The sequence below is a fragment of the Sus scrofa genome, chromosome 6 (genome assembly GCF_000003025.6).
Source record: "Sus scrofa isolate TJ Tabasco breed Duroc chromosome 6, Sscrofa11.1, whole genome shotgun sequence".
Lineage (NCBI taxonomy): Eukaryota > Metazoa > Chordata > Mammalia > Artiodactyla > Suidae > Sus > Sus scrofa.
The window spans coordinates 13736332-13761855 of NC_010448.4; the positions used below are offsets into that span (position 1 = coordinate 13736332).

General features: G+C 55.3%; 1 protein-coding gene across 1 annotated transcript in view; it reads right to left on the reverse strand.

Moving 5' to 3' along the window:
- Window positions 1-25524, reverse strand: part of VAC14 (Vac14, PIKFYVE complex component) — a 107447-nt gene that overhangs the window by 52532 nt on the left and 29391 nt on the right. Inside the window, exons 11-12 of the mRNA XM_021093808.1 lie at window positions 16830-16974; window positions 16531-16596 (exon numbers count right to left, since the gene is read on the reverse strand). Coding sequence (XP_020949467.1) covers window positions 16531-16596; window positions 16830-16974 — 211 coding nt within the window. The remainder of the gene's footprint in view (window positions 1-16530; window positions 16597-16829; window positions 16975-25524) is intronic.

Here is a 25524-nt window from a genome sequence, read left to right on the forward strand (position 1 = left end):
CCAGCAGACAGCAGGAGCAAGGGTGGCCCTTATGGCCGGACCAAGAGCTGGGGCCCTGGAGGGGTCTAGGACTGGAAGCAGGGAGGCCCAGACATTTGCTTCCACTGAGGGAGGCCCCCAGAAGGCTCTTTACTTCAGCAATGACAGAAAGAGGGCAGAGAGGGAGCCGGTGGATGGGGGAAGGGGCAGCAATAGTGCAGCGCTGGGAGAGGCAGCCCCTCCCTCCAGCACATCCAACCAGGGAGCAGCGAGCGAGTGTGCCCTGAAGAGTTAAACAGAGCTACAGGTTTCTAGTGTTTCATCTGAGGGGGCCGAAGAGACATAGTGCAACAACTTGCACAAGAAAGCTCCCATCATCGCTGTTCATCGTAGCAAGAAAGCGGTGGCGCCTCTAAGATTTTGATATGTCTTTTCCCCACACTACCAAGCAATATTCTGACACAAGCTGGGTGTCCCATCACTCAACGCAGTTCTGACACTCTCCCTGGTGACAGCGCCAGGCCCATTGGTTGACGGCTCTGCGTACAAGACTGCGCCCTAGAAAGCTCTCTTCAGATGCCCATCACAAGTCCAGGTTGTCACTCGTTCTGACCCACTGGCCGAAGATCAGAGGGTCCCGGGAACGCTCCTTGGGTTTAACTTGCTCAAGCAGCTCAGAGAACTCAGGAAACATTTTCCTTACCAGATCCCCCATTTATCATAAAGGATACGACTCAGGCCAAATGGAAGAGAAGCACAGGGGAAAAGGGCTGGGAAGACGGGCACAGAGCCTCCATGCCCTCTCTGCACACACCACTCTTTCCCAGGCTCCACGAGCTCACCAACCTGCCGGCTCTCCAGACCCCATCCTCCTGGGCTTTTACGGAGGCTTCACGGCACAGGCACGACACATGAAATCACTGGCCATGGGCGACGGATCCAACCTCCAGCCCCTCTCCCCTCCCTGGAGGTCAGGATGCAGGGCCAAGGTCCAACTTTCTAATCAGGATCGGTTCTCCTAGAAACCAACCGTCACCTTTTTTTTTTTTTTTTTTTTTTTGGTCTTTTTTGTTGCTGTTGCTGTTTCTTGGGCCGCTCCCACGGCATATGGAGGTTCCCAGGCTAGGGGTCCAATCGGAGCTGTAGCCACCAGCCTACGCCAGAGCCACAGCAACGCGGGATCCGAGCCGCGTCTGCAACCTACGCCACAGCTCACGGCAACGCCGGATCATTAACCCACTGAGCAAGGGCAGGGATCGAACCCGCAACCTCATGGTTCCTAGTCGGATTCGTTAACCACTGCGCCACGATGGGAACTCCCAACCGCCACCTTTAGGTGGGATCCAGTCACCTCATTAATCTAACCAAAGACCCCTTTATCACTCTCATCCCTTAGGAAATTCCAAGAGTTTTAAGGGCCTTTGTGCCAGAAACAGGGAAGGAAGATCAAATACACATTTATTATATATTGCAGTCTCACAAACCCAAACGTCCATCAACCGATAATGGATGAAAACACTATGTCACATCCATGCCATGAACTATTATTTGGCCATAAAAAGGAACCAAGTTCTGATACTCTCTTCAACACGGAGGAACCTTGCAAACATTTGCTAAGTGGAAAAAGCCAGATGCAAACGGTCACACACATTTAGAGGAAATAGAAGAGACAAATCTACAGAGACAGAAGGTAGGATGTGGTTGCCAGGGAGAGTGAGACACGGGGTGTGATTGCTAACGGGCATAGGGGTTTTGGGGGGATGCTATACTTTAGTAGGATAACTTTTATGATAGGTGACCTGGCTCTTAAAAAAAAGAATTAAGGAGTTTTCTTGTGCCACAGCGGGTTAACGATCGGGCACTAGCACTGCAACAGCTGGGGTTGCTGCTGTGGCTTGGGTTTGATCCATGGCTTATGCCATGGGCATGGCCAGAAAAATCAATAAGACAAAACAAAAGAAAAAGAATCAAGTCGAAAAAAACCCCAAACCAGCACCCTAGTTCCCAATCCAGGGTGCTCCTTGATCAGTTTGCTCTGGCTCTGCCCTGGGCTGCAGGGGTGGGGCCTCTTACAAAGGTCTGGAGTCCCAGGGGAGCCGAGGGGGCTGGGGGCCTGATGCTGCCCCACGGGGGCACAACAACCCACACCAGGCTTCTACTGGATCCTTATCGCCCTGCCTGTTAAGATGCTTGGGAAGAACCACCATGCCTGAGAGGAGAGGCCTGGCCTGTGAGCTGTCTCCACCCTCTGAGTGGCCCTAGGGCTAGGCCATAAGGGACGCAGAGGCCCAAGGAGGCAGCTGTCCCCACTCCCAGCCCTCACATACAATTAACGCCCTGCTCATCTTCCCTTCCGTCGCACATACTGGCACCTGCTCAAGGTACTAGGGAGTCCACTTAAAATCCAGCTCTAGTCCCCAAACCAGAGACCCATTAGCTACAGGGGTTTTTGCAGTCACAGTCCTGACTTTCAAGCTGGACCCTGCCATTCAGCCAATGACCCTGGACTGGTTAACTTCACTGTACAATCCCCTCCCCTCAGCATCCACGGGGTGCCCACTGTGGATGGGGGCCTGTGCTGGCTGGAGGAGATGCAAGGCTAAACTGGGCCCTGCCTCCAAGAGAGTGACAGGTGATGGCAATGACAAACCAGCACCTGTGCAATGGGAGCTGGCAGCCTGGCCTGAGAGGGCTGGGAGGCTTCAAAAGTACCTGAGCCCCAGTTTGCCAGGGAACCAGAGGGTATAGGAAGGCACGCAAGGCTTGCTCTTAACTAGCATAAGCCTTTCATGGACGTAGGACCAGACGCACGGAAACTTCCAGGAAACTGAGCCCTGGCCTGGCTCTGGAGTGGAGTATGGGGCTGGGGCAGAAATCGGGTGGAAGCCATTGGCAGGGGCAGGTCATCAAGAACCATGACCCAGACAAAGAAGTAGGTCTGAATTTGGTTTGCAGGTGATGGAGAGCCTGAGTTTCCTTGTGTGTGCCAGAGGCATCTCTACCCTGAAGACTGTTGTGAAGACTGCAGGAGATGCTTTATGTACTACTTATTTTTTTCTTTTTAATTTTTTTTTGGCTTTTTAGGGCCACACCTGAGGCATATGGAAGTCCCAGGCTAGGGGTCGAATTGGAGCTACAGCTGCTGGCCTACACCACAACCACAGCAACACCAGATTGGAGCCACATCTGCGACCTGCACCACAGCTCAAGCAACCGCAGATACTGAGTCCACTGAGCAAGGCCAGGGATCAAACCCACGTTCGCATGGGTACTAGTCGGATTCATTTCTGCTGCGCCACGACGGGAACTCCTATGTATTACTTCTGTTCGGAGATTTTTGGTCAGTGGCCCTGGATCAGCGGCGCTCACAGAGGCCTTCGGATTTCCTCTCCACCGAAGGGCATCGACATCACCCATCTCTGTGCACCTTCTGCCCACGGACAGCGCAGCCAGCAAAGCTGCGTATCTCACACTCTGAATTCCCTTGTTTTAGAAGGTGTAACACCAAATGGCAAATGAATGCGAATTACACTTCAACTGACAATTAAAGCCGGAAATGTTGTCTATGGGTTCCTGGCCAACCTGCCTACAGTAAACCTGGCCACGCCTCTGGTGTCTACATATCAATAAATTTGTCTCTGGTCCCTGGGGGCTAAAGGTCATGGACGGGCCTGCCGGGGACACCACCAGGTGCACTTGAAAACACACACACACACACACACACACACACACAGAGCATCCTTCGGCCTCTAGAGCAAGGGGCTTGAAGGGGCTGCCAAAATGGAGGGGAAGAAACGGCTAGAGGAGTGGAATAGGGAGTTGGTGGGGAGCCGCTGGGGCTCCGGGGCTCCTGTGCCATTAAGTCCAGCCTCTGGCTCTTTCCCGCCAGAGCAGCAAACCCCCTCAGTCCAGGGGCTGGACTTGCGGCTATGGAGCCACAAGCCTGATGCAGACCTAGGCCAGGACTCTGTCACTGGAGGGAATGCCAGCAGGGGGCCTGGGACAGAGCGAGAGACCAGGTCGGAGCCGTCCTCCAGCTGGACCTGGCTTTGAGTCTCTGTACCAGCCAGGGTCTTAGTGCTCCACTGCCCTGGAGATCCCACAGCCCTTGGCTTGTGGGCAGGAAGCTCTGGGATAAGGATGCGGTGATCTCAGTAGCTTCGCTTACGCTCAGGGCCTGGACAAAAAGGCCATGAGCTCTAAACGTGCCGTTCGGCCTCTAGAAACCCAGAGCTAGGCCCCCTTCCAGGCGGCAGCCTGGCTGGGCCCACGCCTGCGCAGGCCGGTAGTCCTGGCTCCGAGGACGAGGAAAGGCTCAGAGGAAGCAGGAGGAAGCCACGCCAATTAGTATGCGCTACACAGCGTTGCGCAGAATGAATATAAAACACTTGTGCTTTCTTTTTGTGTGAAAGAAAGAAGGGGGGAAAGAGAGGGAGGGAAGGAGGTTACAAGAAAGCAATATTCTGCAGGAGCAGGAGTGCCTGCTGTTACCATGGCAACGGGCTGGGGGGCAGGGAAGGCACATCAGCTGGTCCCTGGTCCCCGAGTGAGCTGGCCATCGAAGGAGTGAAAGGGTCGGTGGCAACTGAACTGAGTGAGGAAAACATCTGACAAAGCAACTGGGAGGGGAAGGCGCAGGCTTTGGGGTGGGGGGGCGCCGGAACACCCTCCAGGGCTTTGGGGGGCAGAGAGGAGGCTGGGGGACTCCTGAGAAAGGCTTTCCTGCCGGGGGGACGTGACACCAGCAAAGGGCACGTTTCGGTGTGGGCGGGGTATCATCCGGGAGGGCCACGGCGGGCTGTCACCCGGCAGCATTCCAGCAGGCCAAGGACAGTCTCGCGGATGGCACTGTTTCCCTCCCATCCTGAACCGGTCCATCCAGGCACTCCCTGCCCGACCCCTGTCCACAGACCAGCCCTGGAAAAGGGAGGTGGAAAAGCCTGGAAAAGCCCTCGCGCTGGGGGCTCCCTTCTGCCTCTCCCCGGTGGGCTCCTGCCTGTTCCTGCACTATCAGGGGGGTGGGGGAACAGCTGGAGACCCAGAGATTGGCAAGGCCAAGTCCCTAGTCAGGGAGGCCTATCCTCTCTCCTCCCGAGGCTCCTGAACATGAAGTTCCAGGCTGAGGCTCTCGAGCGATGGGGAATAAATAGTTGCTGACCTGCAGTGCCAAGCAGGAAATGCAAGATGGACGGTTCTGCACAGCTTCTGCCGAGGGGATGGCTGGAGAGGCCTCCCGGTCCTCTACCCACTTATCTCTGAGAAACTTTGTTAAAAGCTTGGCGGGGCCTCTGGTCAGCTGACTGGGCCCCAGATGTCAATGGTTCAGCCTTCCAGCCCCATGAGGAGGGAAGGAAATCCCCAAGCTGGGCCCTCTAGAGTCCCAGCCAGGAGGAAGCCGCAGCAGTGCTTCCAAAGGATGCACTTAGGGTTGGCAGGGGAGGTGAATTCAGGCTTGAGCCTGGACGCCCAGGTCTGCGGGCCGCGACCTAGGGCCATCTGATGCCTCTGCCCAGAGCAGTGGGGCCACAAGGCTGTGCCTGACATCTGGGTCAGGTCAGGCTGCTCCCTATTCTTAGAAGTGATGCTGACAGTAAGTGAAGGGGTACTGAGGAGCCGTGAGGCCTTCTGTTTCCTGCCACACAGAGTCTGTCCCCTTCCTTCACAAGGGACAGCTCAGTGAGTCAAGCCTTTTTAATCTCTGACACCCACAGAATGGCTCCTGTGGCTGCTGGAATTGGCCAGAGAGCTGACCGTAGGAAGCCAGGCTGCCATCTCCAGGAAGGGTCCCCTGAGGATGCTGAGGGAAGGCCTCAGCATCTCCACGGGCCCCAGAACATTCCATCTATAAAGCTCTGGCAGAAGATCCCTGGCACCAGCTGGCACCAGGGCTGGAGACCCCCCGCCTGGGACACAGAGCAAACCTGAGATGCAGAAGGCAGCAAGCAGACCCCAGCCCAGTGCAGCATGGGAAAGGGTGGTTTTCTCAGAAAAGCCTTCAGCTACGACAGGGTCAGAGCAGGTCAGGCCCAGCATCTCCTGGGAGGCAGGTCCCACAGCTCTGCAGCCCCGCCTTTTGCAATAAGAAAGGAAAGCACTGCCAAAAAGAACACTTAGATTTGGGGGTGGGGCAGCAGGACTGTTTAGACCTATTTTCCTACTGAGAAAACAACCCTGGTTAAAACCTTGTATGTCTTAGTTAAGCAAAAAAAAAAAAAAAAAAAAACAACCTTAAAAGAAAAAAAAAAAAAAAAGGATTACATCTTGGTTTGTTGCCTTTGAATGCATGCCCTTAAGAATCAGGACTGCTTTTTTTCTTTCTCTTTTGAGTTAAATTTGAAATTCATTCCTAAGTGCCCAGTTCTGTGCTGCACATGCCAAAGGCCAGCACCTAACGCTATGAAGTTCCACTAACAGAGGCAGCACAGTGTGGGTTCTGGCAGCTTAAAACCTTCCAGCCGCCATCCCTCTCAGGGCGGAGGAGGGAAAGGCCAGCCTGGGGTGAGAGGACCTGGAGACCAGGTCCCCCACCCTTCTCTCCCACCCCAGGGCTTCCTGCTGAAGCCAGCCATTGCTCAATTGCATCCCAGAGGCCCCTGACCAGGAGGTGCCCTTCCAGCCCGATAAATTCTCCCATGAGCGAGGCAGGGCACGGGGAGGGGGCGGGCTGCACCGAGGGCAGCTCGGGAGCAGTAGGCACACCATTATAGCTTGGTTACCAGGCGATGAGCCGAGGGGCCACCGTCTCCCGGGCATGGGTCCATGGCAACCAGGAGAGGAGTGCAGGGCTCTCTGGTCTCCTGCCCACCGCCGGGTCTCTGCTTAATCCCCGCGTACATGCAAACCACACTCAGGGCCAGCAGGAGAGGCAGGAGGGCAGGGCGGGCTGCAGGGGGATCAGCTTACCACCTGCCCCACGTCCTATCTGTTCACTTGCTCATGAGACATGTCTGAGCACCTACGATGTGCTGGCCATGGCCTCTATCCTCACTGAGTGTGACAAGGGCTGTGAGAGGGTCTGAGGGCACAAGGTGCTGGCGTGACACAGACGGGGGCCTGGCCAATGATGGCCTGCACAGGTCTGGAGTGGAGTGAGTGCTCGGGGCACTTCCTGTCCTCACAGTCTCCAGCCACCAGAACGCCCCACCCTGTCCATGGGCCTTGCAAACTGCCAACAGGAAGAGGTCAGGGAAATCGGACTGACCTAGCTTTGGCCATCACCGGAGGAGGAAAAATTGACACACATCTTGGGAGAAACCCTGACCTCTGAGGATGCCACAAGCGGAGTGGGTGTGGAAACAGGGGGCCCTGGCCTGGCCACCACCTCGAGGGCTATGGAGAGAGGGCATGAGGGCTGAGAGCCAGGGCCTGGTCCATAATCTCCCAACAGGATCTGAGGCTGGTCCACAACCAAGGTTCTCAACCAGAAATGGTATCAAAACCACAGGGGGTGGTGGACAGTATCGGTGCCCAGGCCACGAGGCCCCACCCGCGAGAACGGCTCAGCAGGTCGGGGCTGAGGCCCACGCAGCCCGATTCTAAACAGCTCCAGCGGATCTGACATCAGCCCTGGTGTGCGTGGCTCCCTCAAGGGGCTTCTGGCGGTGTTGTTGGACTTTCACCTTTCTAGGTGAGATGACTGACGGCTTCTTAAGTTCAAGGACAGGTGGGGAGTTCCTGTCGTGGCTCAGTGGTTAACAAACCTGAGTAGTATCCATGAGTATGTGAGTTCGATCAATCCCTGACCTCGCTCAGTGGGTTAGGGATCCGGCGTTGCCATGGTTGTGGCGTAGGCCAGCAGCAACAGCTCCGATTAGACCCCTAGCCTGGGAACCTCCATACGCTGCGGTGTGCCCCTAAAAGGACAAATGACAAAAACAGAAACAAAAAAAGGACAGGTGGGCGGGGGCAGATGGTGTGCTCACCTCTGGAGGCCAGCTGGTCTATCTGGGCTCTGTGAGAGCCCCGGCCCTGTCCAGGCGAAGGAGGCTCCCAACCGGGGCCCCTCCGGGGACTCCTTCCTTCCTGTGTCACTGGGCCCTCCTTTGGGAAAGCAAGCCTCCCCTTCGCCCACTTCTCAGTCCACCCTCTGCCCTCATCAGGAGCCCGGGGTGCCAGGCAGCGGCCCCCTGCCCAGCCCAGGTGCTTCAGTTGACGGTGTGGCTTTGGGACCTCACTTGCCCATCAGTGGAGGGAATCTGGGCGGAAACAGACTGAGAACCCTTGGCACATAAACCTGTCCTCCTAGAGCAGAGAATGGCAGCTGATGGCGGAGCGGGTGGGTATCGGGGGTCCCCCGTTAGCCGAGGGAGGCTGATGTGAGGCCCTGAAAGTGCACAGTGAGGCGACGTGGAAGAATGAGAGCAGCAAGGCCTCCCCTGGGCAAGGCGCTCCTTAGAGTCTCCTGTCCAGGGCTCAGGGCAGAAGACATCCCAAGACCCCTAGTGGTGACAGCCGGTGCCTTGGCTGGGCCGTGGGGGCTGGGCTGGGCTGTCCCTGTGGCTGGAGGCCTGCGTCTCTGCCTTGCTGGCCACGGCTGTTGTCCCTTCCCCTTCTTTGCCTGCCTCTCGTTCTCTCTCCAAAGCCTGTGCAGGAAGCCGCAGGGAGATCGGCGTGGACCGGTTTCTGCATCCTTGGCTGGGCCCCGGGAGGCTGCAGCCGGAGAGGTGCACACCTTTCTCGGTTGGGCTGTTCGTGCCGGGGCCCAGCTTCTCTCTCCACGTGGGCTGGGCTCTCGGTGGGAAGAATACAGTTCTATGCCCCCCGACACCTTGCCCCTTGGTTGTCCATGCTGGCATTGGACCTGATCGTGTGATCGGACCGTAAAGAGATTTTCAGAACTGAAGTGGGGGGTGGAGGGATTGTTTTTGTTTGTTTTGGAGAGTGGATGGAATGAGAATTGGAGTGAAAAAAAAAACTGAGGCAAGGACATGAGAAGGAAAAACAAGTCCCATTCTTACGAAGACTGTCCACTTTTGAACAGGCGCATTAGTATTCTAGGTAGCCGCGTCAGGACCACACAAAATCAGAGCTGGACGGGACTAACACGAGCCAGTCCAACCGCGTTTTAAGGAGGAAAACTGAGGTGAGGAGATGCTATGGCCTTGCCAGGTCTCACAGAGAGGGTGAGGGTGGCAGCGTGGAGCAGAGGCCTGTCCCCTCCTGTTTCTCACCCGGCTGCTTCCACACCGCCCCTCAGTGTCTTAGCCACTGGCCCCACTCCTGAGGCAGCCCAAAGGGGCAGGTCAAAGTCAAATGCATCTGGACCAAAGGGGGCCTGGCCTGGATAAAGCAGCGCCCCTCCCCACCCTGGTGCAGCAAGGTCAGACCTCGTGTGGGTTTTAGATGTTCTAGAATCAGACAGACCCCACTTGCAATTCTGGCTCCTGGCAGTGTGACCTTGGGCAAGTTCTCTTCCTCACGCCTGCATTTTCTCTTATGTCAAACTGGGTATAATGAAAACCACTCCATGACCACCAGGCAGATTTGTCAAGACGACAGATGCAATGCACTCTCAGAGGAACTACCCCATAAACTGGTTTCCGCCCTCTCCCTCTCCCAGACACGTGGGGTCCCAAGGAAGTCGGCACTGGGAGTGCTGGACAGGCTGTCAATGACTCTCTAAGTTGCCCTCAAATAAAGGCCTCTAATTAAGGGGCAGCCCTCACTCCGGGGCAGACACTGAGGGATGGCCAATTTCTTTTCTTCCCTCCCTTCGTCCTTTCTTTTTTAATGGCCATACCTGCAGCATATGGAAGTTACCAGACTAGGGGCTGAATTGGAACTGCAGCTGAGGTCTACACTGCAGATCACAATGCTGGATACTTAACCCCGAGAGCTAGGCCAGCGATCAAACCCGCGCCCTCTGAGACAGCATCAGGTTCTTAACCTGCCGAGCCACAATGGGAACTCCAAGGGATGGCCCATTTCCAACAGAAGGCCCTCCCTCTCGGGGACAGGAGGGCACAACATGTCACCCTAGATCGTGAGTCAGAAGAGGAACCCATGGGGACGAGGGCCTCCCACCACTCTCATGGCACAGCTCTCGGGTTTGGGGCTTCCTCCCACACGGAAGGCCCTGCGGCCACCAACTAAATCCCTTTACAGCAGAGAGAGGAGTCTCTGGGCCCGGCTGACCAACCCACCAGAACAAAATGACCATGGCTCCTGGGGAGTGGAAAAGATGAAGGCAGGGTGGGCTGAGGGCTGGAGAGGGAAAGGGATACGATGGGAGAGCAGGGCTGCTGCTCCTCCGGAGAGAGGAAGCCAAAGGCAGCCTCAACCCAGTCTGCTCCGGGGAACTCAGGCCGCCAGTCGGGTGCTGGGCAGCGCCAACAGTCACAGCACCACCACGTAGCTATTCTGCTCATCTCCCAGACCAGCCTCGGCCGGTTTCTCTCTTGGGCTCAGCTTGGCCCCTTCGAGATCTCTCCTTTGAGAGATCTGAGAACCTCTTCCACTCCATGTCTCCTGGGCCCTGGTCCATGAAAACATATGAAATCCTCTCCCCCTCTCCCAAAGCCCCCCACCCTCAAACACAGTCTGTCTCTTCTCCAGCGACGCCCCTGCTGGTGAGGGGCCAAGCACCCTGACACAGAGTGGGGTGATGAGCTGAGTCCTGCACCAGAGAGAAGAGCTGATGAACCCCTGTGGGCTCCTGCCCATGGGTGTGGACACTTCTGAGACGTACAACGGGGTAGAGGACAGGGAAGGCAGTGGGCCACTCTGGACTGGGGTTCATTGCTGCTCCCAGTGGACTTTGAGCACCTGTGATAGGTGCCCCCAGATCACCCCCAACTGAGCCCGCTCTCCCCGTCTCCTAGCCATGGCTGCATGTCTCACTGACGGGACGGCCGGCCCACACTCTCCAGGCAGGTAATGGACTCCTGAGCTAGAAACGCTACCACTGTTGTGAATAACGCCTTCACAATCTTACCCTCCAAATTCCCTAGAATTTGATAACATAAGCCATACCCTCCCAAATGTGACTTCTCTTCAAAGTTACCATGAAACTGCGGGAGGGGAAAGAGGGGGGCTTCTTCTGCTCTTCTTCTGAGAACTTCTGCTCTAAAATGTTCCGGTACCCCAGCTCCGAGATGTTGAGAAGATTCTGGGGATGCTGCCTCTGGCAGGAATGCACTGCTGGATCTCAGTGAAATCAGCACGAGGCTGTGGTGGTGAGAGGCCCCAGCACTGATCCTCTGCCAGTGATGCCCTATCTCTTCCCCTCCCTGGACCCGGTGCAGCCGGCTGGGTGATGCTGCAACAGAGCCTACTGATAATGGGGCCTCGCTCTATCTCAGGATGCTGGGGGGCTGAAAGAGGGGAGAAAGCACAGGGCTAGGGGACCAGTCCTGATGCCCACAATTTTCCTCTTGGTTTTTCTATGACCTGGAGAAGGATGATCAGCACCAAACAGACCTGCTCCCCCAGCCACCTGCACAGGGCCTGTGTGGTTCTAAAGACAGGCAAGGAAACAGGACAGAGACCTGTCTCTGTTTCGACTTTTGCTGCTGAAGCCGAGGAAGGAAGGGCGTAGTGCGAACACGGAGCCCATCTTCCTGATCTCAGTGTGTGTCTCTGCCGTTTTTACAGACGTCATAACCAGCATCAGAGCAGCAACGTTAACCATGTGTTTATGTGCGCTGTGTCCTGTGCTGAACGGTTGACATTTACGATTTCATTTAGTCCTCGACAGCCTGGGAGGGCAGTTCCACTATTACGTTCAGTTTTCAGATAAGGAAATGGGGGCTCAGAGAGGGTATGTCAGTTGATCAAAGTCAACCAACTATTACGTGGCAGAACCAGGACTGGACTCCTGGACCGCCTGGCCATCAGGCTGCACTGGCACTCAGTAAAAATATTACCAGAAAGGGATGCCCCTCAAAGTCACAACAAAGTTTGAAATACCGCAAGTAAATTTCATAGTGAGTAAGATCTACCAAAAAAGACCCAAAGGCTTTACAAGATGACTTAAAAGGGGACCAGCCTTGCTCTTGGGCAGGAGAGTTCAACTTCCCCTAAAGAACTTGGGCAATGGACAGGCTCTTACAAAGGGCCAGGAGCAGGTTGGGAGCGTTACGCTGGCCCTTTAAATGGTCTCTGAGGCACGTGCAGACATCACCGCCTGCCCTCTGCTCAGGTTCCAGCTCAGGTCTGGCGGCGGCGGGCTGCTTGGGATGTGGCCTGCCCTTGGAGGGGCCCCAGACACCCTTCCAGGTCTCTTGTGAGATGAAGACTTTTTTTTATTCTACGCATTTGTTTGTTTGCATTTTTAGGGAAGTTTTAGGTGCACAGCAATACGAAGCAGATTCATATTCCCCACATACGGATTCCCCACAAACCACCTGCCTCTGCAGGTGCCCCCCGCCTTCCTCAGTGCAGTGGTGCGTCTGTTACAATCGATGAACCTATGCTGACACGTCATTTTCCCCAAAGTCCAGAGCTGACGTGAGGGTTCACTCTGGGTGTCGTACGTTCTGTCGGTTCAGACACATGTGTAATGACACGAACCCACCTTACTCCCTGAGGGTTTTAAATGCGGGCTGGGAGGCACTTGGGCTTGAGAGTGGGATGGGGGTGAGGAACACCCAGGCCCCTCCCACGTCAGCCACGCCACCAGGAACATGGAGAGGGCCCGTCCCCAGCGGCTCAGGGACAGAGCTCACCCAGGTAGCTGGCATCTTCCAGGCAGGGGAGGCAGCAGCCCCACCTCCTACCAGGTCCAGCAGGAAGCTCTGCATACGTGCCCTGCATTCCATGCTGTTGAATCGGGGCGGCATTTTCACTTAAAAACAAGTAATTAGGGAGTTCCCGTCGTGGCGCAGTGGTTAACGAATCCGACTAGGAACCACGAGGTTGCGGGTTTGGTCCCTGCCCTTGCTCAGTGGGTTAACGATCCGGCGTTGCCGTGAGCTGTGGTGTAGGTTGCAGACGCGGCTCGGATCCCGCATTGCTGTGGCTCTGGCCTGGGCCAGTGGCTACAGCTCCAATTGGAGTTCCTAGCCTGGGAACTTCCATATGCCGTGGGAGCGGCTCAAGAAATAGCAAAAAGACAAAAAAACAAAAAACAAAAAACAAAAAAAACCCAAAAACCAAGTAATTAGGTCTCTAGCTAATGGGAGGAGTTCTACTCTGGTGCCAAGAATATTAATTTGACACCTGCAAATTCTTTCAGACAAAAGGGGTGTTCTGATAAAGTCTTAAATGAGCAGGCGGTACTGAAGAAATAGCCACTTATCCTGAATAAGGAAAAGCACAGACAAGTGAGGATGCTAGAGGGGTGTGGGCTATCAAGCTGTCATGGGGGTGGGGGTGGGGGGACTGAGAAACAATGCACACAAGACACCCCAGTGAGGCCATGGGCCAACGGGACTGTGGAACATGGTGCAGGGAGCAGAACTCGGTCTCTGAGGTGCTGCCCCTCCCCATGCCCAGTTCTTACATCATTAACACCTGGGTACATTCTGTCCCCTGAGGCCACTGGCTCTCACTGAGTGATGAGCACATGGGTTTATCACAATCATACTGGAGAGAAAAACATGCATGACACAGATGATAAATGGAATGTCCCCAATATATAAAGAGTTCCTGTAAATCAATAAGAAAAGTGGACAAAGGGTTGGGGAGCTGAGGAATAGCTTTTATAGAACAGATACACTCCTCCCCACAGAAGATTGAGAACTCTCCTCAAGAACTTGTGGAGCAAAAGAAGAAGGCCAGAAAGCTACAGCTGCTGGCCTACACCACAGCCATACCAATGCCAGATTTAAGCTGCGTCTGTGACCTATACCACAACTCACGGCAATGCTGGATCCTTAAGCCACTGAGCAGGGCAAGGGATCAAACTCGTGTCCTCATGGATACTAGCTGGGCTCATAACCTGCTGAGCCATAAGATGAACCACAGCCCCACCCAGACGTTTAATTGTACTCTCATTAGGTTCAAGGCTGTCATTAATTATAAATGAAAACAACTGACACTTGGAAAGACACTTGGCAGTGTGTATATTACACTCACTAGGAAATTTCTGGCCATGCCTCATCATCAGGACCATCTGACTCCGGATTAAAAAAAAAGAAAAAAGGCCAGAAATAGGAATGACAGCACAACCAAACACAAACTCTGGGTTATGATTTGGGTGGCTGGGACCACACCTGGTGACACAGGCATGGAGGTTAAGTGATTAAGAGGATGGGCTTTGGAGTCAAACAGATCTGGTTTGAGTTTGGCCCCACCATTCCCAGCTGTGTGTAAGTTGCTTCGCCTCCTTCGGTCTTGCTTTCTGACTTCAAAACAGAAACAATACGGGCACTTCCCCCATGGAATTGTTGAGGGCTCCCTAGATACTGCAGGTGAGGGGTCTAAGCACAGTTCCCGGCCCTGGAACATTTCACACAAGGGCGGCTGTTAGCAGAGGGATGGCCTGTGCCTCGAGGGCCCCAAGCTGAATGTAAGACCCTACACACAGTGGGCCATGGTGACATTCTGACAGTGAAGGGGGCCTTACCCCACCCATCTGGCTGTGGGCTCATTTGAAACCCAGCTCCTGAACCCCAGGGAGCTCCAAGCTGAGATCAGGGCTGAGTCTGGAAACATTGGGAAAATTCAACAGGGAGCACTTTCTAGATATTCCCAAAAGGAAGCATACTCCAGGAGAAGACGGACTTTATCTCATTCATGGCTGTATTTCCACTGCCAAGTACACAACATACCCTCAAGGTCACCAGATGGGGCAGGGGCCACTTAGGAACGGGACTCTGATGAAGAACCAGGATGTGGCAGAATCACGCCCCACCACTGATACCGAGGTCCCCAACACCTTCCCTAGAGACAGGGGAGAGCAAGGACTCTTCGCCCCCGTCAACAGCAGCGCCACCTGCCCCGCCCACCTCCAGCAACTGTCCCCAAGAGCAGCTGCCATCCTTGCCCCACCAGAGGCCCAGACCATGTGCCCCAACGCCCGACAACATTTGGCACTTCAGCAAATCGAGTTTCCACAGCCGCAACCCGAACAGAGCTGTTTAATGGACTGCATCTCCTCTGGCTCCCTTTAAATGCACACGCACACAAAAACCAATCGCGAGCAAAGAAGGCTGGATGGGATTAAACAACTCAATTTAGAGGATTGAAAACTCAGCTGCTTCCACTGAAGTCCGAGGGAAGGGACCAATCAGCAGAGTCCTTCCCTTCCTTTTTGTATTGAAATGAGGGCCCTGACCATGCAGTGAGTCACTCCTAACTCAGGCAGAACTGGGCCAAGTCCACCTGGGCCTCCCGCTGCAGCAGTGGGGTGGGGGGGTGAAGAGCAAGAGGGGGTGGCGTGTGTGCCCGCGCGTGTGCGCAGTGGGCAGGCAGGAGGGGACACGGGCAGATTCCCAAGCGATCTGGTTTGTGTTTCTCTGGACACGAGAGGACCTAGAGGCCTGTCTGCATTTTTTTTTTTTTTTTTTTTCCAGCTCAGGTTCAGGCTGCACAACAGCTGCCCTGGGCCCCACACAAGCCTGGTACCAGCCCAGCAAAGACCAAGGTGCCTCCTGCCATTAGAAGTCGTAAGCCACGTCCCTTTCCCTTTTTCCCCAACAGCCCCAGCCCTTGTCCACCCAAGTTCCCAACGGGCAGTCAGGAGGCTTGCAAGTGTCGGTGCCTGCGGCCTCATGGAGCCCACAGCTGGCCGGAGCCCGGAAGAGGGAAGGGGAGGGGTGAGTCAAGGTGCTGCCAGCATCCAACACGCAGCCTGGAGCTGGCACGGGTGGCAGGATGCTATCCTGGCAAATGGCCAGGCCCAGCCTCAAATCCCGCCCCCTGCTGGGAGGCAGGGGAGTTCTGAAAACAAAATCTACGGAACAGGGTGGGGAAAGGTGTGCAGCTGGAGGAGCCCCTCCCCCTGCCACGGCAGTCGCGCCCCCCTCCGCTTCTCCAGGGCCTCCCCACTCCGGGTTACCCCTGCTGCCTGGGATGGGGCCACCGTTTTGCTCTTGGTGACCCCAACGAAGCAAAGCTTCAGGATCCAATTTCAAACTAGAGGTCAAGATGGAACCCAGCTGCAATGAATCCCAACTAACGCTCCCTGAGTGCTTGGCATCTACCTGGCAGGGCACTTGGCATTTCTGGTGGGTCGTTTCATTCTCACAACCCCATGCACTGTTACTGGCCCACTGGACAGAGAAGGCAACTGAGGTGAGGGGTATGGAAGTGACCTGTCCATGTCTGGGCAGCCAGGCGGGCCAGCTGTGGCCCTTGGGCTCCCTAACCCCCACTCTCCACGGCCTTCCAGGGACAAGGAGCTCCCGGCCCGACTGCTTTCCTCGCTGATGCCCGGACCCAGTGAGCGCTTCAGAAAAGGCCCACAAAGGAAGAGCCAAGGGCAGTGAACACAGCTCTTCCTCGAATGGATGGATCTCACCAGGGGTGAGGACCAGGGCGACCGTGGGGGTGGTGATTTAAGAGAACGACAACAATGAAACAAGCACCTCCCAGCTGCACCACCCCATCAGTCAGCCACGCGGGGAGGCTGGCAGCCGGGGCACAGAGGAAGGTGCGCCGGGGACCTACCTCGTCGGATTCATCCGATAACGTCTGGAGTAGGATGGGGAAGAGGCTGTCCGTGTGCCGGAACATCTGGAGAGCAGAGAAGCAGGGCCCGCGTGAGCTCCCCTTCGGTCCGGGATGCGCTTCCCATGTAGGGACCACCTCCCCATTCCCACCCACCCGCGGGCATCTGCGACTCCTCTGCCTTGTCAAGGTTCCTCCAGGTCCACAATGACCGAAAACCCTCCAGAGCAGGGACAGGCCCTGGAAAACCACCCGGAAGAAGCCCCCTGGCCTGGAGGGCCGAGGGTCTGGGGGCTCACCTTCCGGGGGGTCTTGATGTAGAGGTGGTAGAGCCACTTGAGGACGGCGATCCTGGTCATCATGCCGATGGCCATGTCGCTGAGGTGGCAGTTCAGCACCTGCACAATCCCGTCGAGGTGGAGGGTGACCGGGGCCCGTTCGGTGCTGTGGGCGAGACCACGAAGGAGCCAGGGTGAAGCCCCGTTGGGCCCCCTCCCTGGGAGCTGCAGTGGGACCCCGGCCCCGCACACTCAGAACCCCACGCTCTGGCCACTGGCCTGGGACGCGGCGGATGGCACACACCGCGCAGGGCGCTTGGAGGGCATCTCTCCCTCCGCTCCCCTCCTTCCCCTCCAAGGTAGGAGCTAGGACAGCCATGGTCCGGGAGGAGGGCCAGTTTGGGCACTGTCCCATTCCCCTTTCCTCTTCCTGGAAAGCAGCTTGTACCAGAGAAAACTCTGTGATGTCACAGCCGGGCCCCAGCAGACGCCACAGCTGCAAGGCTGTGCAGCCTCCTCAGGGCATTATGTCCGGACCCTTCATTGATAAAACAAAACCTCCAGATCCAGCGTCCAGGGGGTCGCCCTGGTTAGGCCCCTTAAACCCCACAGGTCCTTGACCAGACCCCCAAAGAAGCTTCTCCAGTGGGGACAGGGATCGTGGCTTTTCACCCTGTCTCATTTCAGGACACTCAGCAGTGTCTGGCCTGGTTGAGAGACCTTGAGAGTTGCCTCTGTGACATTCTGGTGCGAGTTGGGAAAGGGTGACACAGCTTTAGCCTACAAAAACCGAGCTTGTGCAGGCTGCCTTTGCTCCATTGAGGCACAGGTGCCCCGGTTCCCTGACCCGAGGCCTTGTCCGTCTCTAGGCAGAGAAAAGTCCTGCCGAGCAGCCCCGAGAAAGGCGGGTGCTGCTGGGACACTGACACGGAGCCCCTCGCCCAAAGCACGGCACCCTGGCAGAGGCTGGGGTTGTCAGGGATGGGGACAGCAAGGACAGGGAGCCTTGGGATGGATGTCAGGGAGGGGCTCCCCCGCCCCCAAGTACACTCTCTTGCCTGCCTCTACAAAACGGTCTTTCGTGGTATTTCCAGGCTACTCAATTATTCATTTGCATCAGCAACTCGATGCCTCTGCTTTCCTCATTCGCCTGCGGCCTCTCTGAAGCCCCTTGAATCGCTGCCCCCCCCACCCACACCATCGAGCCGCTCTGCACCTACACCACAGCTCACGGCAACGCCGATCGTTAACCCACTGAGCAAGGGCAGGATCGAACCCGACTCATGTTCCTGTCGGATTCTTACCACTGCGCCACGACGGGAACTCCTCTGAAGCTCATTTGATGTGAATTCCTAAAGGGCACGATTCTGAGCTCTGTTAACTGTTACTTAACGTGGTTTGATGACGCCCCACGGTGCTTGTTTTGGGGTACAAGTGGGCACTTCTATCCTCTGGTGGCCAAAGGGGCTGGGCGTGCGAGTGTGCCGCCCGGCTGCCCTGAGCCTCTGGCTGGGGTGAGATTTCCCTGAGAGCCATATGGCTGGAAGTTCAGGGGTCTTCTGAGGACAGCCAAGCATATGGGTTCTTTGGTGGCTTCAGAAAGATGGGGAGGAGTTCCCGCTGTGGCACAGTGGGTTAAGACTCTGACTGCAGTGGCTTGGAAGAGGCGCAGGTTTGATCCCTGGTCATGCCCAGTGGGTTAAAGGATCCAGAGTGGCTACAGCTGTGGCTCAAATTCAATTCCTGGCCAGGGAACTTCCATATGCTGTGGGTGCATCCATTAAAAAAAAAAAAAAAAAAAAAAAAGACGACAACAGATGAGGAAATTCACGCAAAGACAGACAGGTCCAGGGTGGCAACCATGGCTCCCAGACAACCTCTTAATTTCTCTCTCTCATATTCACTGTCCAAAAGAAATACAATGTGAGCCACATGTGGAATTTTTTTTTTTTTTTGGCCCTGCCTGTAGCATATGGAAATTCCTGGGCCAGTGTTCAAACCCGCACCACAGCAGTGACCCAAGCCACGGCAGTGACAATGCGGATCTTTAACCTGCCAGGCCACCAGGGAACTCCCCACATGTGGAATTTTAATGTTTTCTGGTTTTATATTGAAAAGTAGGTGAAATTAATTTTAATGATATATTTAAATTAACCCAATATATCCAATATATCATTTCAACATATAATAAACACAAAAATCATATATTGATCAGTAACAAGATACCATATATACATATTTTTTCTTTTTAGGGCCACAGGTGTGGCATATGGAACTTCCATATGCCGGCCTGAGTCACAGCAACACAGCACCAGATCCTACACCAACACAGCCTACACCACAGCTCACAGCAGCACCAGATCCTTAACCCTGAGTGAGGCCAGGGATGGAACCTGCGTCCTCATGGATACTAGTCTGATTTGATACCGCTGAGCCACGACAGGAAATCCATATTCTTTTTGTGCGGCTCTGAAACCCAACAAGTATTTCCCGCCTACAGCACACCTCAGCTTAGACTGGCCATGGCACACACTCAGCAGCCAGCCATATGTTGCAGTGGCTCCCACCACGGACAGCACAGCTCTCAGCCTGACCCAGGGCTTCCTAAGCATTTTCTTTCCTTCTCTGATGATTTCCTAGACTCTCCCTCTCCCTCCACTGAGAGCTGAGATTTACTGTCTAATCGCCAAGTCCTTCTTTTCCCCATCCCGCTGGTCTCCTACCAGGCTCCTTCTGGCGTGTTCTGTAAGCTCTTCTCCCTGGGCGGGCAGGAGCCCATCGCTAGAGATGCTCTAGATGCCCACCTGCAGCCCAGGGCCTTCGCAAAGCGAGCTTGGAAAGCGGTGGGGGATGAACAGAAGCCCCTCCTCTGCCTATTCCTTCCTGAGCCTGTGAGCCCGAGGTCTCCAGCGAGTCCCTTCCCTCAGCAGGAGCTGGCACAGGGGGGCCAGGGCGCCGCGAGTGCCCCGTGTCTGGCGGATCACTGCCACATTCTCAGCTGAGACAGCCCCCAGGAGGGAGGCCTTGTTTTGACTCACCTGGGGGACTCAGGGCTGCCCTGAACTAGCATGGCTCGTCCTGAGCTGCGGAGGGTGGGGTGGGGGTGGGAGGCAGTGGCAAGGCCGGCTCCCCCGTCCACCTGCAGTTCAGGCCCAGAGGGGTGCATGAACCTTGGGGGTTGGGGAGACATACTGACACAGCTCTGAAAACGAGGACAGTAACTCGTGCGTTTGGGACAGATGCTCTGTGCCAGGCGCCGTGCTGAGCTCTGTACCCGCACAGCCGCGTTTACTTCCCTCAAGGGCCCTATGCCAGCAGCAGTGCTATTCCCATCCTGGGGACGAGGGAATCAGAGCACAGAGACACGGAGTAACCTCTCCACATCACACAGCCGGTAAGTGGTGGGGCCAGCTTGAATGTGAGCAGTCTGAGTCCAGAGTGGCCTCTCCCACAGCATGGCACCACGCTCAGGAGAGTAAAGGCTGCCTCATTTTCGACTGTCCTCCGGCAGGAGCCCCTGTGTAAACCGGCCACTCTCCGGCCGGGTCAGACCTGTAAGCCCCATGAGTTGGAGGAAGACAGAGGTTGTGACGCAAGCCTCTAAATGTATAAAGTCTCCACGGGGGTTGAGAGAGGACACTGGGATCTCTGTGGGGGGGGCACCCCAAGTCCAAGTGCCACAAATGGGTCCCCAAGATGCCACGCTAGCCAGTCCCTTGGCCAGTAGGGCTCCCTAACTCACTATGGTCCTAAGATATCTCTACTGAGGGCAGAAATCAAGGGCCAGCATGGCGCCTCCCTGAAGTGGCACTCTGTCGGGGCCAATTCACGGAGCCAGGTGTGAAGCGGTGGCACCATGTATTAGCAGCTCCCGCTTCCCCACGGCAGACCTCCCCAGGCACAGGCACCTCTGACTGCTGGAGAAGCAGGCATCAGTTTCAGTGGCCAAGAACTTCATGGCTGAAAGGGGCCCCTGGGTTCACATAACCCATCCCTGGATGCACAGAGGAGACAGCACGGGACCTGTTCGAGGCCATGTGGCATGGAGAACTCGGTCCCTCAGCTGCAGAGACTCTCCTGGGCTCTCACTTCCCGTGGCTGGATGGAGCTGAAGGCCGTGGGAAGCAGGCACATGCCAGGGAACCGGGGAGACTGACCTCGGTGCCTGGGAAAGGGAGGCTCCATGATCCCGCCCGCCTCCAAGGGGGCAGCTCATGGCTGCTTTGCCAGTGGGGCTGGCTGCCCGTGCTGGGCTGCGCACATGCTCTGTGGGAAGCCAGGCTCTGGAACCCGGGCCCTTTCTAGAGCAGGTACACTGTACCGTGTGCTCAGCTCCCGGGCTGCTACTTCGGAGCCTGAGCTGTGTGCTCTCAGCCCTGGCTTACCTTCCCCAGAGAGAACAGGACAGGGCTCACTTACGGTTTAAAACACACTTCGGCGCCACTTCCAAAACGTCTAGACTAGCCACTCTTGGGGCTCCGGAGTTATTTCAAGGTGTCTACAAAAGCCCATTCCTACAAAGCATTTTCTCATAAAGCATCTCGTAATGAACATCCTACAATATTCAAATGCATGGTGCTACTGTGGCTATTACAATATTGACCTAAGGAATAAGGCTTCTGATACTACTAATACAGCATGAAAAACCCTAGCACTTTTCTCTGGGAGGCAGCACTTTCCTTCTGGAATGATAACCCTTTTTGATATTCATATGCTACAGTTCTTGCCAAATGAAAGCAAAGGTAAATCTTAAAAAGGAACTGTTTCTGAAAAAAAAATTCAAAGTTGTTCTTTATAAAAGATCTTTACATCTTTTTTTTGTTTGTTTGTTTTCCAATCAGCACCTGCTATAGGTTGGAAGCACTGATTTCTAGATCCTACTGATTGTCTTATGCAGCCAGCTGTGCCAGGAGACCTGTGCTGAATGTCCCCAGTGAGGCTGGTTCATGGCAAGGCTCGGAGCATCACAGTAGAAGCCTGTGCCCACAGCAACACCCATCTGAGCTCCCGTGTCAGGTCATGGGCCATCATGCCAAAGCTTCTATAACTCTCCAACTGTGACTAATGAAGTTCAAACGTGTGGGTCTGGGAATGAGACAGACTTAGACTGGATCTAAGTTGGTCACTAGTTAGCTGCGCGACTTTGGAGAAAAAATTAACCTCTCTGGGCCCATGTCCTTATTTCTAAAATGGGGACGATAACAGGGTCTTGTAATAATAGTGGTAACTAGGAGTTCCCATCGTGGCTCAGTGGTTAACGAATCCAACTAGGAACCATGAGGTTGTGGGTTCAATTCCTGACCTTGCTCAGTGGGTTAAGGATCCAGCATTGCAGTGAGCTGTGGTGTAGGTCGCAGAAGCGGCTTGGATCACGCATTGCTGTGACTGTGGTGTAGGCCGGCAGTTACAGTTCCGATTAGACCCCTAGCCTGGGAACCTCCATATGCTGTGGGTATGGCCCTAAAAAGACAAAAGACAAAAAAAAAAAAAAAAAAAAAAAAAAAGGTAACTACATTGTGTAAAGTGCTTTCTGTGGCCAGGTGCTGTTCTGTGCTCTTGATACACCTGAACTCATTTAGGCTCCATACCCTATGGGGTGGGGACCAACCAGACACCCAGTTTACAGATGAGGAAACTGAGGCAGGAGAGGTGAAGCTGCTTGACCTGGGCCACGCCACCAGGATGGTGAGGTCAGGATGTGCGCGCAGGCAGTGAGATTTTACCATCGACGATTCACAGCGATGAGGGCACATAAGCCACCCCAGACAGACAGACAGACAGACAGGGACAGGGAGAGAGGGAAGGGGAAAGGACAGAGAGAGGGGTCGGGACCATTCGTCCTTAACCTTTTTCTCCAGCTGTGAGCACACTCCCTCCCTCCTTCTTCTCCCCGCTTCCCAGGGGGTCCAGTGGCTAAGTCCGCCTGCCGTGCATTTCCTGTGCCCCAGGGACGTGGAGGAACCGGGTGCCACCCCCCCCCAGCTCTTCCCCACTACAGTGACCTTGTCACTCCCGCCCTCCCCTGTGGCAACTGTTCACCTGGGGCCACGTGCCGCCCTCCCAGCGTCCTGGGTCAGAGGGGAGATGTGGGAGGGAGAGGAGGCTGACGCTCTTGGCTTAAGTCGGGTATTCTCCCTGTGTTTAGGTCCAAAGGAGGATTGAAAGATTGAAAAAAAAAAATCTGGGGTGTTCCCTTGTGGCGCAGTGGGTTAAACATCTGGCCTTATCACTGCAGCAGCTTGGGTGGCTGCTGTGGCATGGGTTTGAGCCCTGGCCCAAGAACTTCCCCATACTAAGGGTGTGGCCAAAAAAAAAAAGAAAGAGGGGCAAGGATGAAGTTTTGAGGAGATCCCTGGACACTTGAAGGTATATTCAGAGTTTCGTGCATAAGGAAAAGGGCCCAGAACTATCATCAGATTCTCAAGGGGCCACTGACCACCCAGAGGCTCAGGAGTGTCAGCCTCCTGGCAGCTTTCTGCCAGGCAGGGCTGCTTCTCTGTCCTGAGAGAGTCCCCAGTCATGCTACTGCCGGTGGCTGGCCTGCGCTGAGGGAAACTGGCACCTGCGGGTGCCAGGGTGGGTTAGGTTTCTTGGTGACCCCGGAAGAGGCCATCTCGGCCAAGCTCAGTCCCCCTCTGGCAGCGCCAACTGGCGGAAGCCGCACCCGGCCCTCCCGTCCTCAGCTGCCGCCTCCAGGGGCTGGGGGCCTGGGCTCAGGTTTCATGACTCTGAAGGCCGCTCTCCTCTCTGGCACAGCTGGTGACGCAGACGGGCAGCTGCCACAAGGACACCTCCGTTGGAGGGAAACAAAGCACTAGATAAATTTGCCCTCACTTTTTTTTTTTTTTTAAACTTTCAAAGGGTAATATTGGCGTTTGCTGCCGAATGACGGGTACAAATCAACACGCTGGTTCCAGTCCGGTGGTCTCTGGCGACAGTATAGGAACCAAGGCCTCCTGTACACAGACGGACCTCTGCCTCCCAAGCTAGACAGCAGGGCCATGCCCGCCTCACAGGCAGTCACTTATGTCCCATCTCTGCTCCTCCGGGACCATCCTCCGACCCCACTGCCTCTCCCGCAGAGCAGGATGGTCCCTGGTGGCCTAGATCAACGACAAAGTCCTCACAGGCCTTTCTCCTGCTAGTTTTGTCCCCCTCCCTTGTCTACCCTCCCTGGCGCTGCCAGAGCGTCTCCTAAATTGGAGGTCTGCCCCCCCAACTCCCACAGCCTTAGGGACTAAAGCAGATTCTACTGCAGGACATGCCGGAGTCCCTGCACCTCCGTCCAGACCTCTGCCCCGAGTTCTGGAAGCCAATCTCCAAACCTGCATCCTGGGGGGATGCTCAGAGCTGCCTGAACCCCAGCTCTTGACGGGCCCACTCACACACCTGTTCCTCCTTCTGCCCCAGCCGGGAAAGTGATACCAGGATATCCTGATCTGGCTCAAGGCCCAAATCTAGAAGTTCTTCTTTCCCTCATTTCCCTCCTCTCACTCCAGCCCACCCATCAGCAAACCCTGTCAATTCTACCTTCAGAAGAGATCTCAAGCCTATCAGCTTCCTTCAGACTGAGTCCCCATCCTGTCAGGACAGCAGCAGTGGCTCCCTGACCAGTCTGCACCCACCTGAGTCCCCCCTACATCCATTTTCTACACAGCAGCCCGACCTCCTGCCCCTCAGCCCTAAAGTGCAGATAATACTACTACTGACCCCATGGGATTTAAACACCCGCAAAAGCTAACGATGCCACAGGAAGCCTTTGGCACAGCCGGGCCCAGGAAGCCTTCGGGGAACGCCCACGGCCGTCAGCTGGTGTTCCAGCGGGCCTTGGCTGGGGCACCATCACTTCCCACGAACGCCCTTGGAGCCTCCAGCACAATCATCACTACCCTTCCCAGCAACTTCCCGCTTACGTCTCTGCCTCCCTGGAGAACCTCAAAGTCAGGGACCACATTTGGGGGCTGAGTTTCCTGGAACCTGAATGGCTGAACACAAGCAGGTGTCTGAAATGAGTAAGTGAATGTTTACCGACTTGCTCAAATAATTTTGGAGAGGTCCTAGGAACAGTCCATATTTATAATCAATACTGGCACACTTTGAAAACACCCACAGAATCCTTAGAGATAAGGATAAATTTTAAAATGATATCAAAGGAGAATAGATCCTAATGCTCAGGGGAGAAGGGAGCCTCGGAGTGGAGCGCGTATCTTCTCTTCAAGAGTGACCAGATCCCCCAGGGCACGTTCGGTGCTGAATTCCAAAGAAAGAAACCCTCCCAGAGAAGAGCCATCCGTTCCAGCCCCACAGCCAAGTGGAAAAAGCCACCAATGGGTGACATGGGGCAAGTCTAGGGGACTCAGACAGGGACGGAATGGTGATAATTCCCTCCCCAGGGGAATGTCATCATCCTGCAGAGTTTGGAGGGGGCTGGCGAGGAAGGGGGTTAGCTCGCTGCTTGGCCTGCACTGCCCCCATGTGGAAGGCTGCGTTACTACAGCCAACCTGGCATCAGCGACAGGCCAGCTCTTCCAGCCACACCTATGCACGCACTTTCCCACTCAACTGCCCTGGACTCTCCAACAACCTTCCCTGGTCAATCTCAGCCTTGCGTGATCCTAGACAAGCAAAAGGGGCTGGGCAAAGGCCTCTGCAAGTGTCTCCCTAGAATCGCTGTGCATTACTTACATCCTCTTTTTGCCCTTTTCTCTTTTTTTTT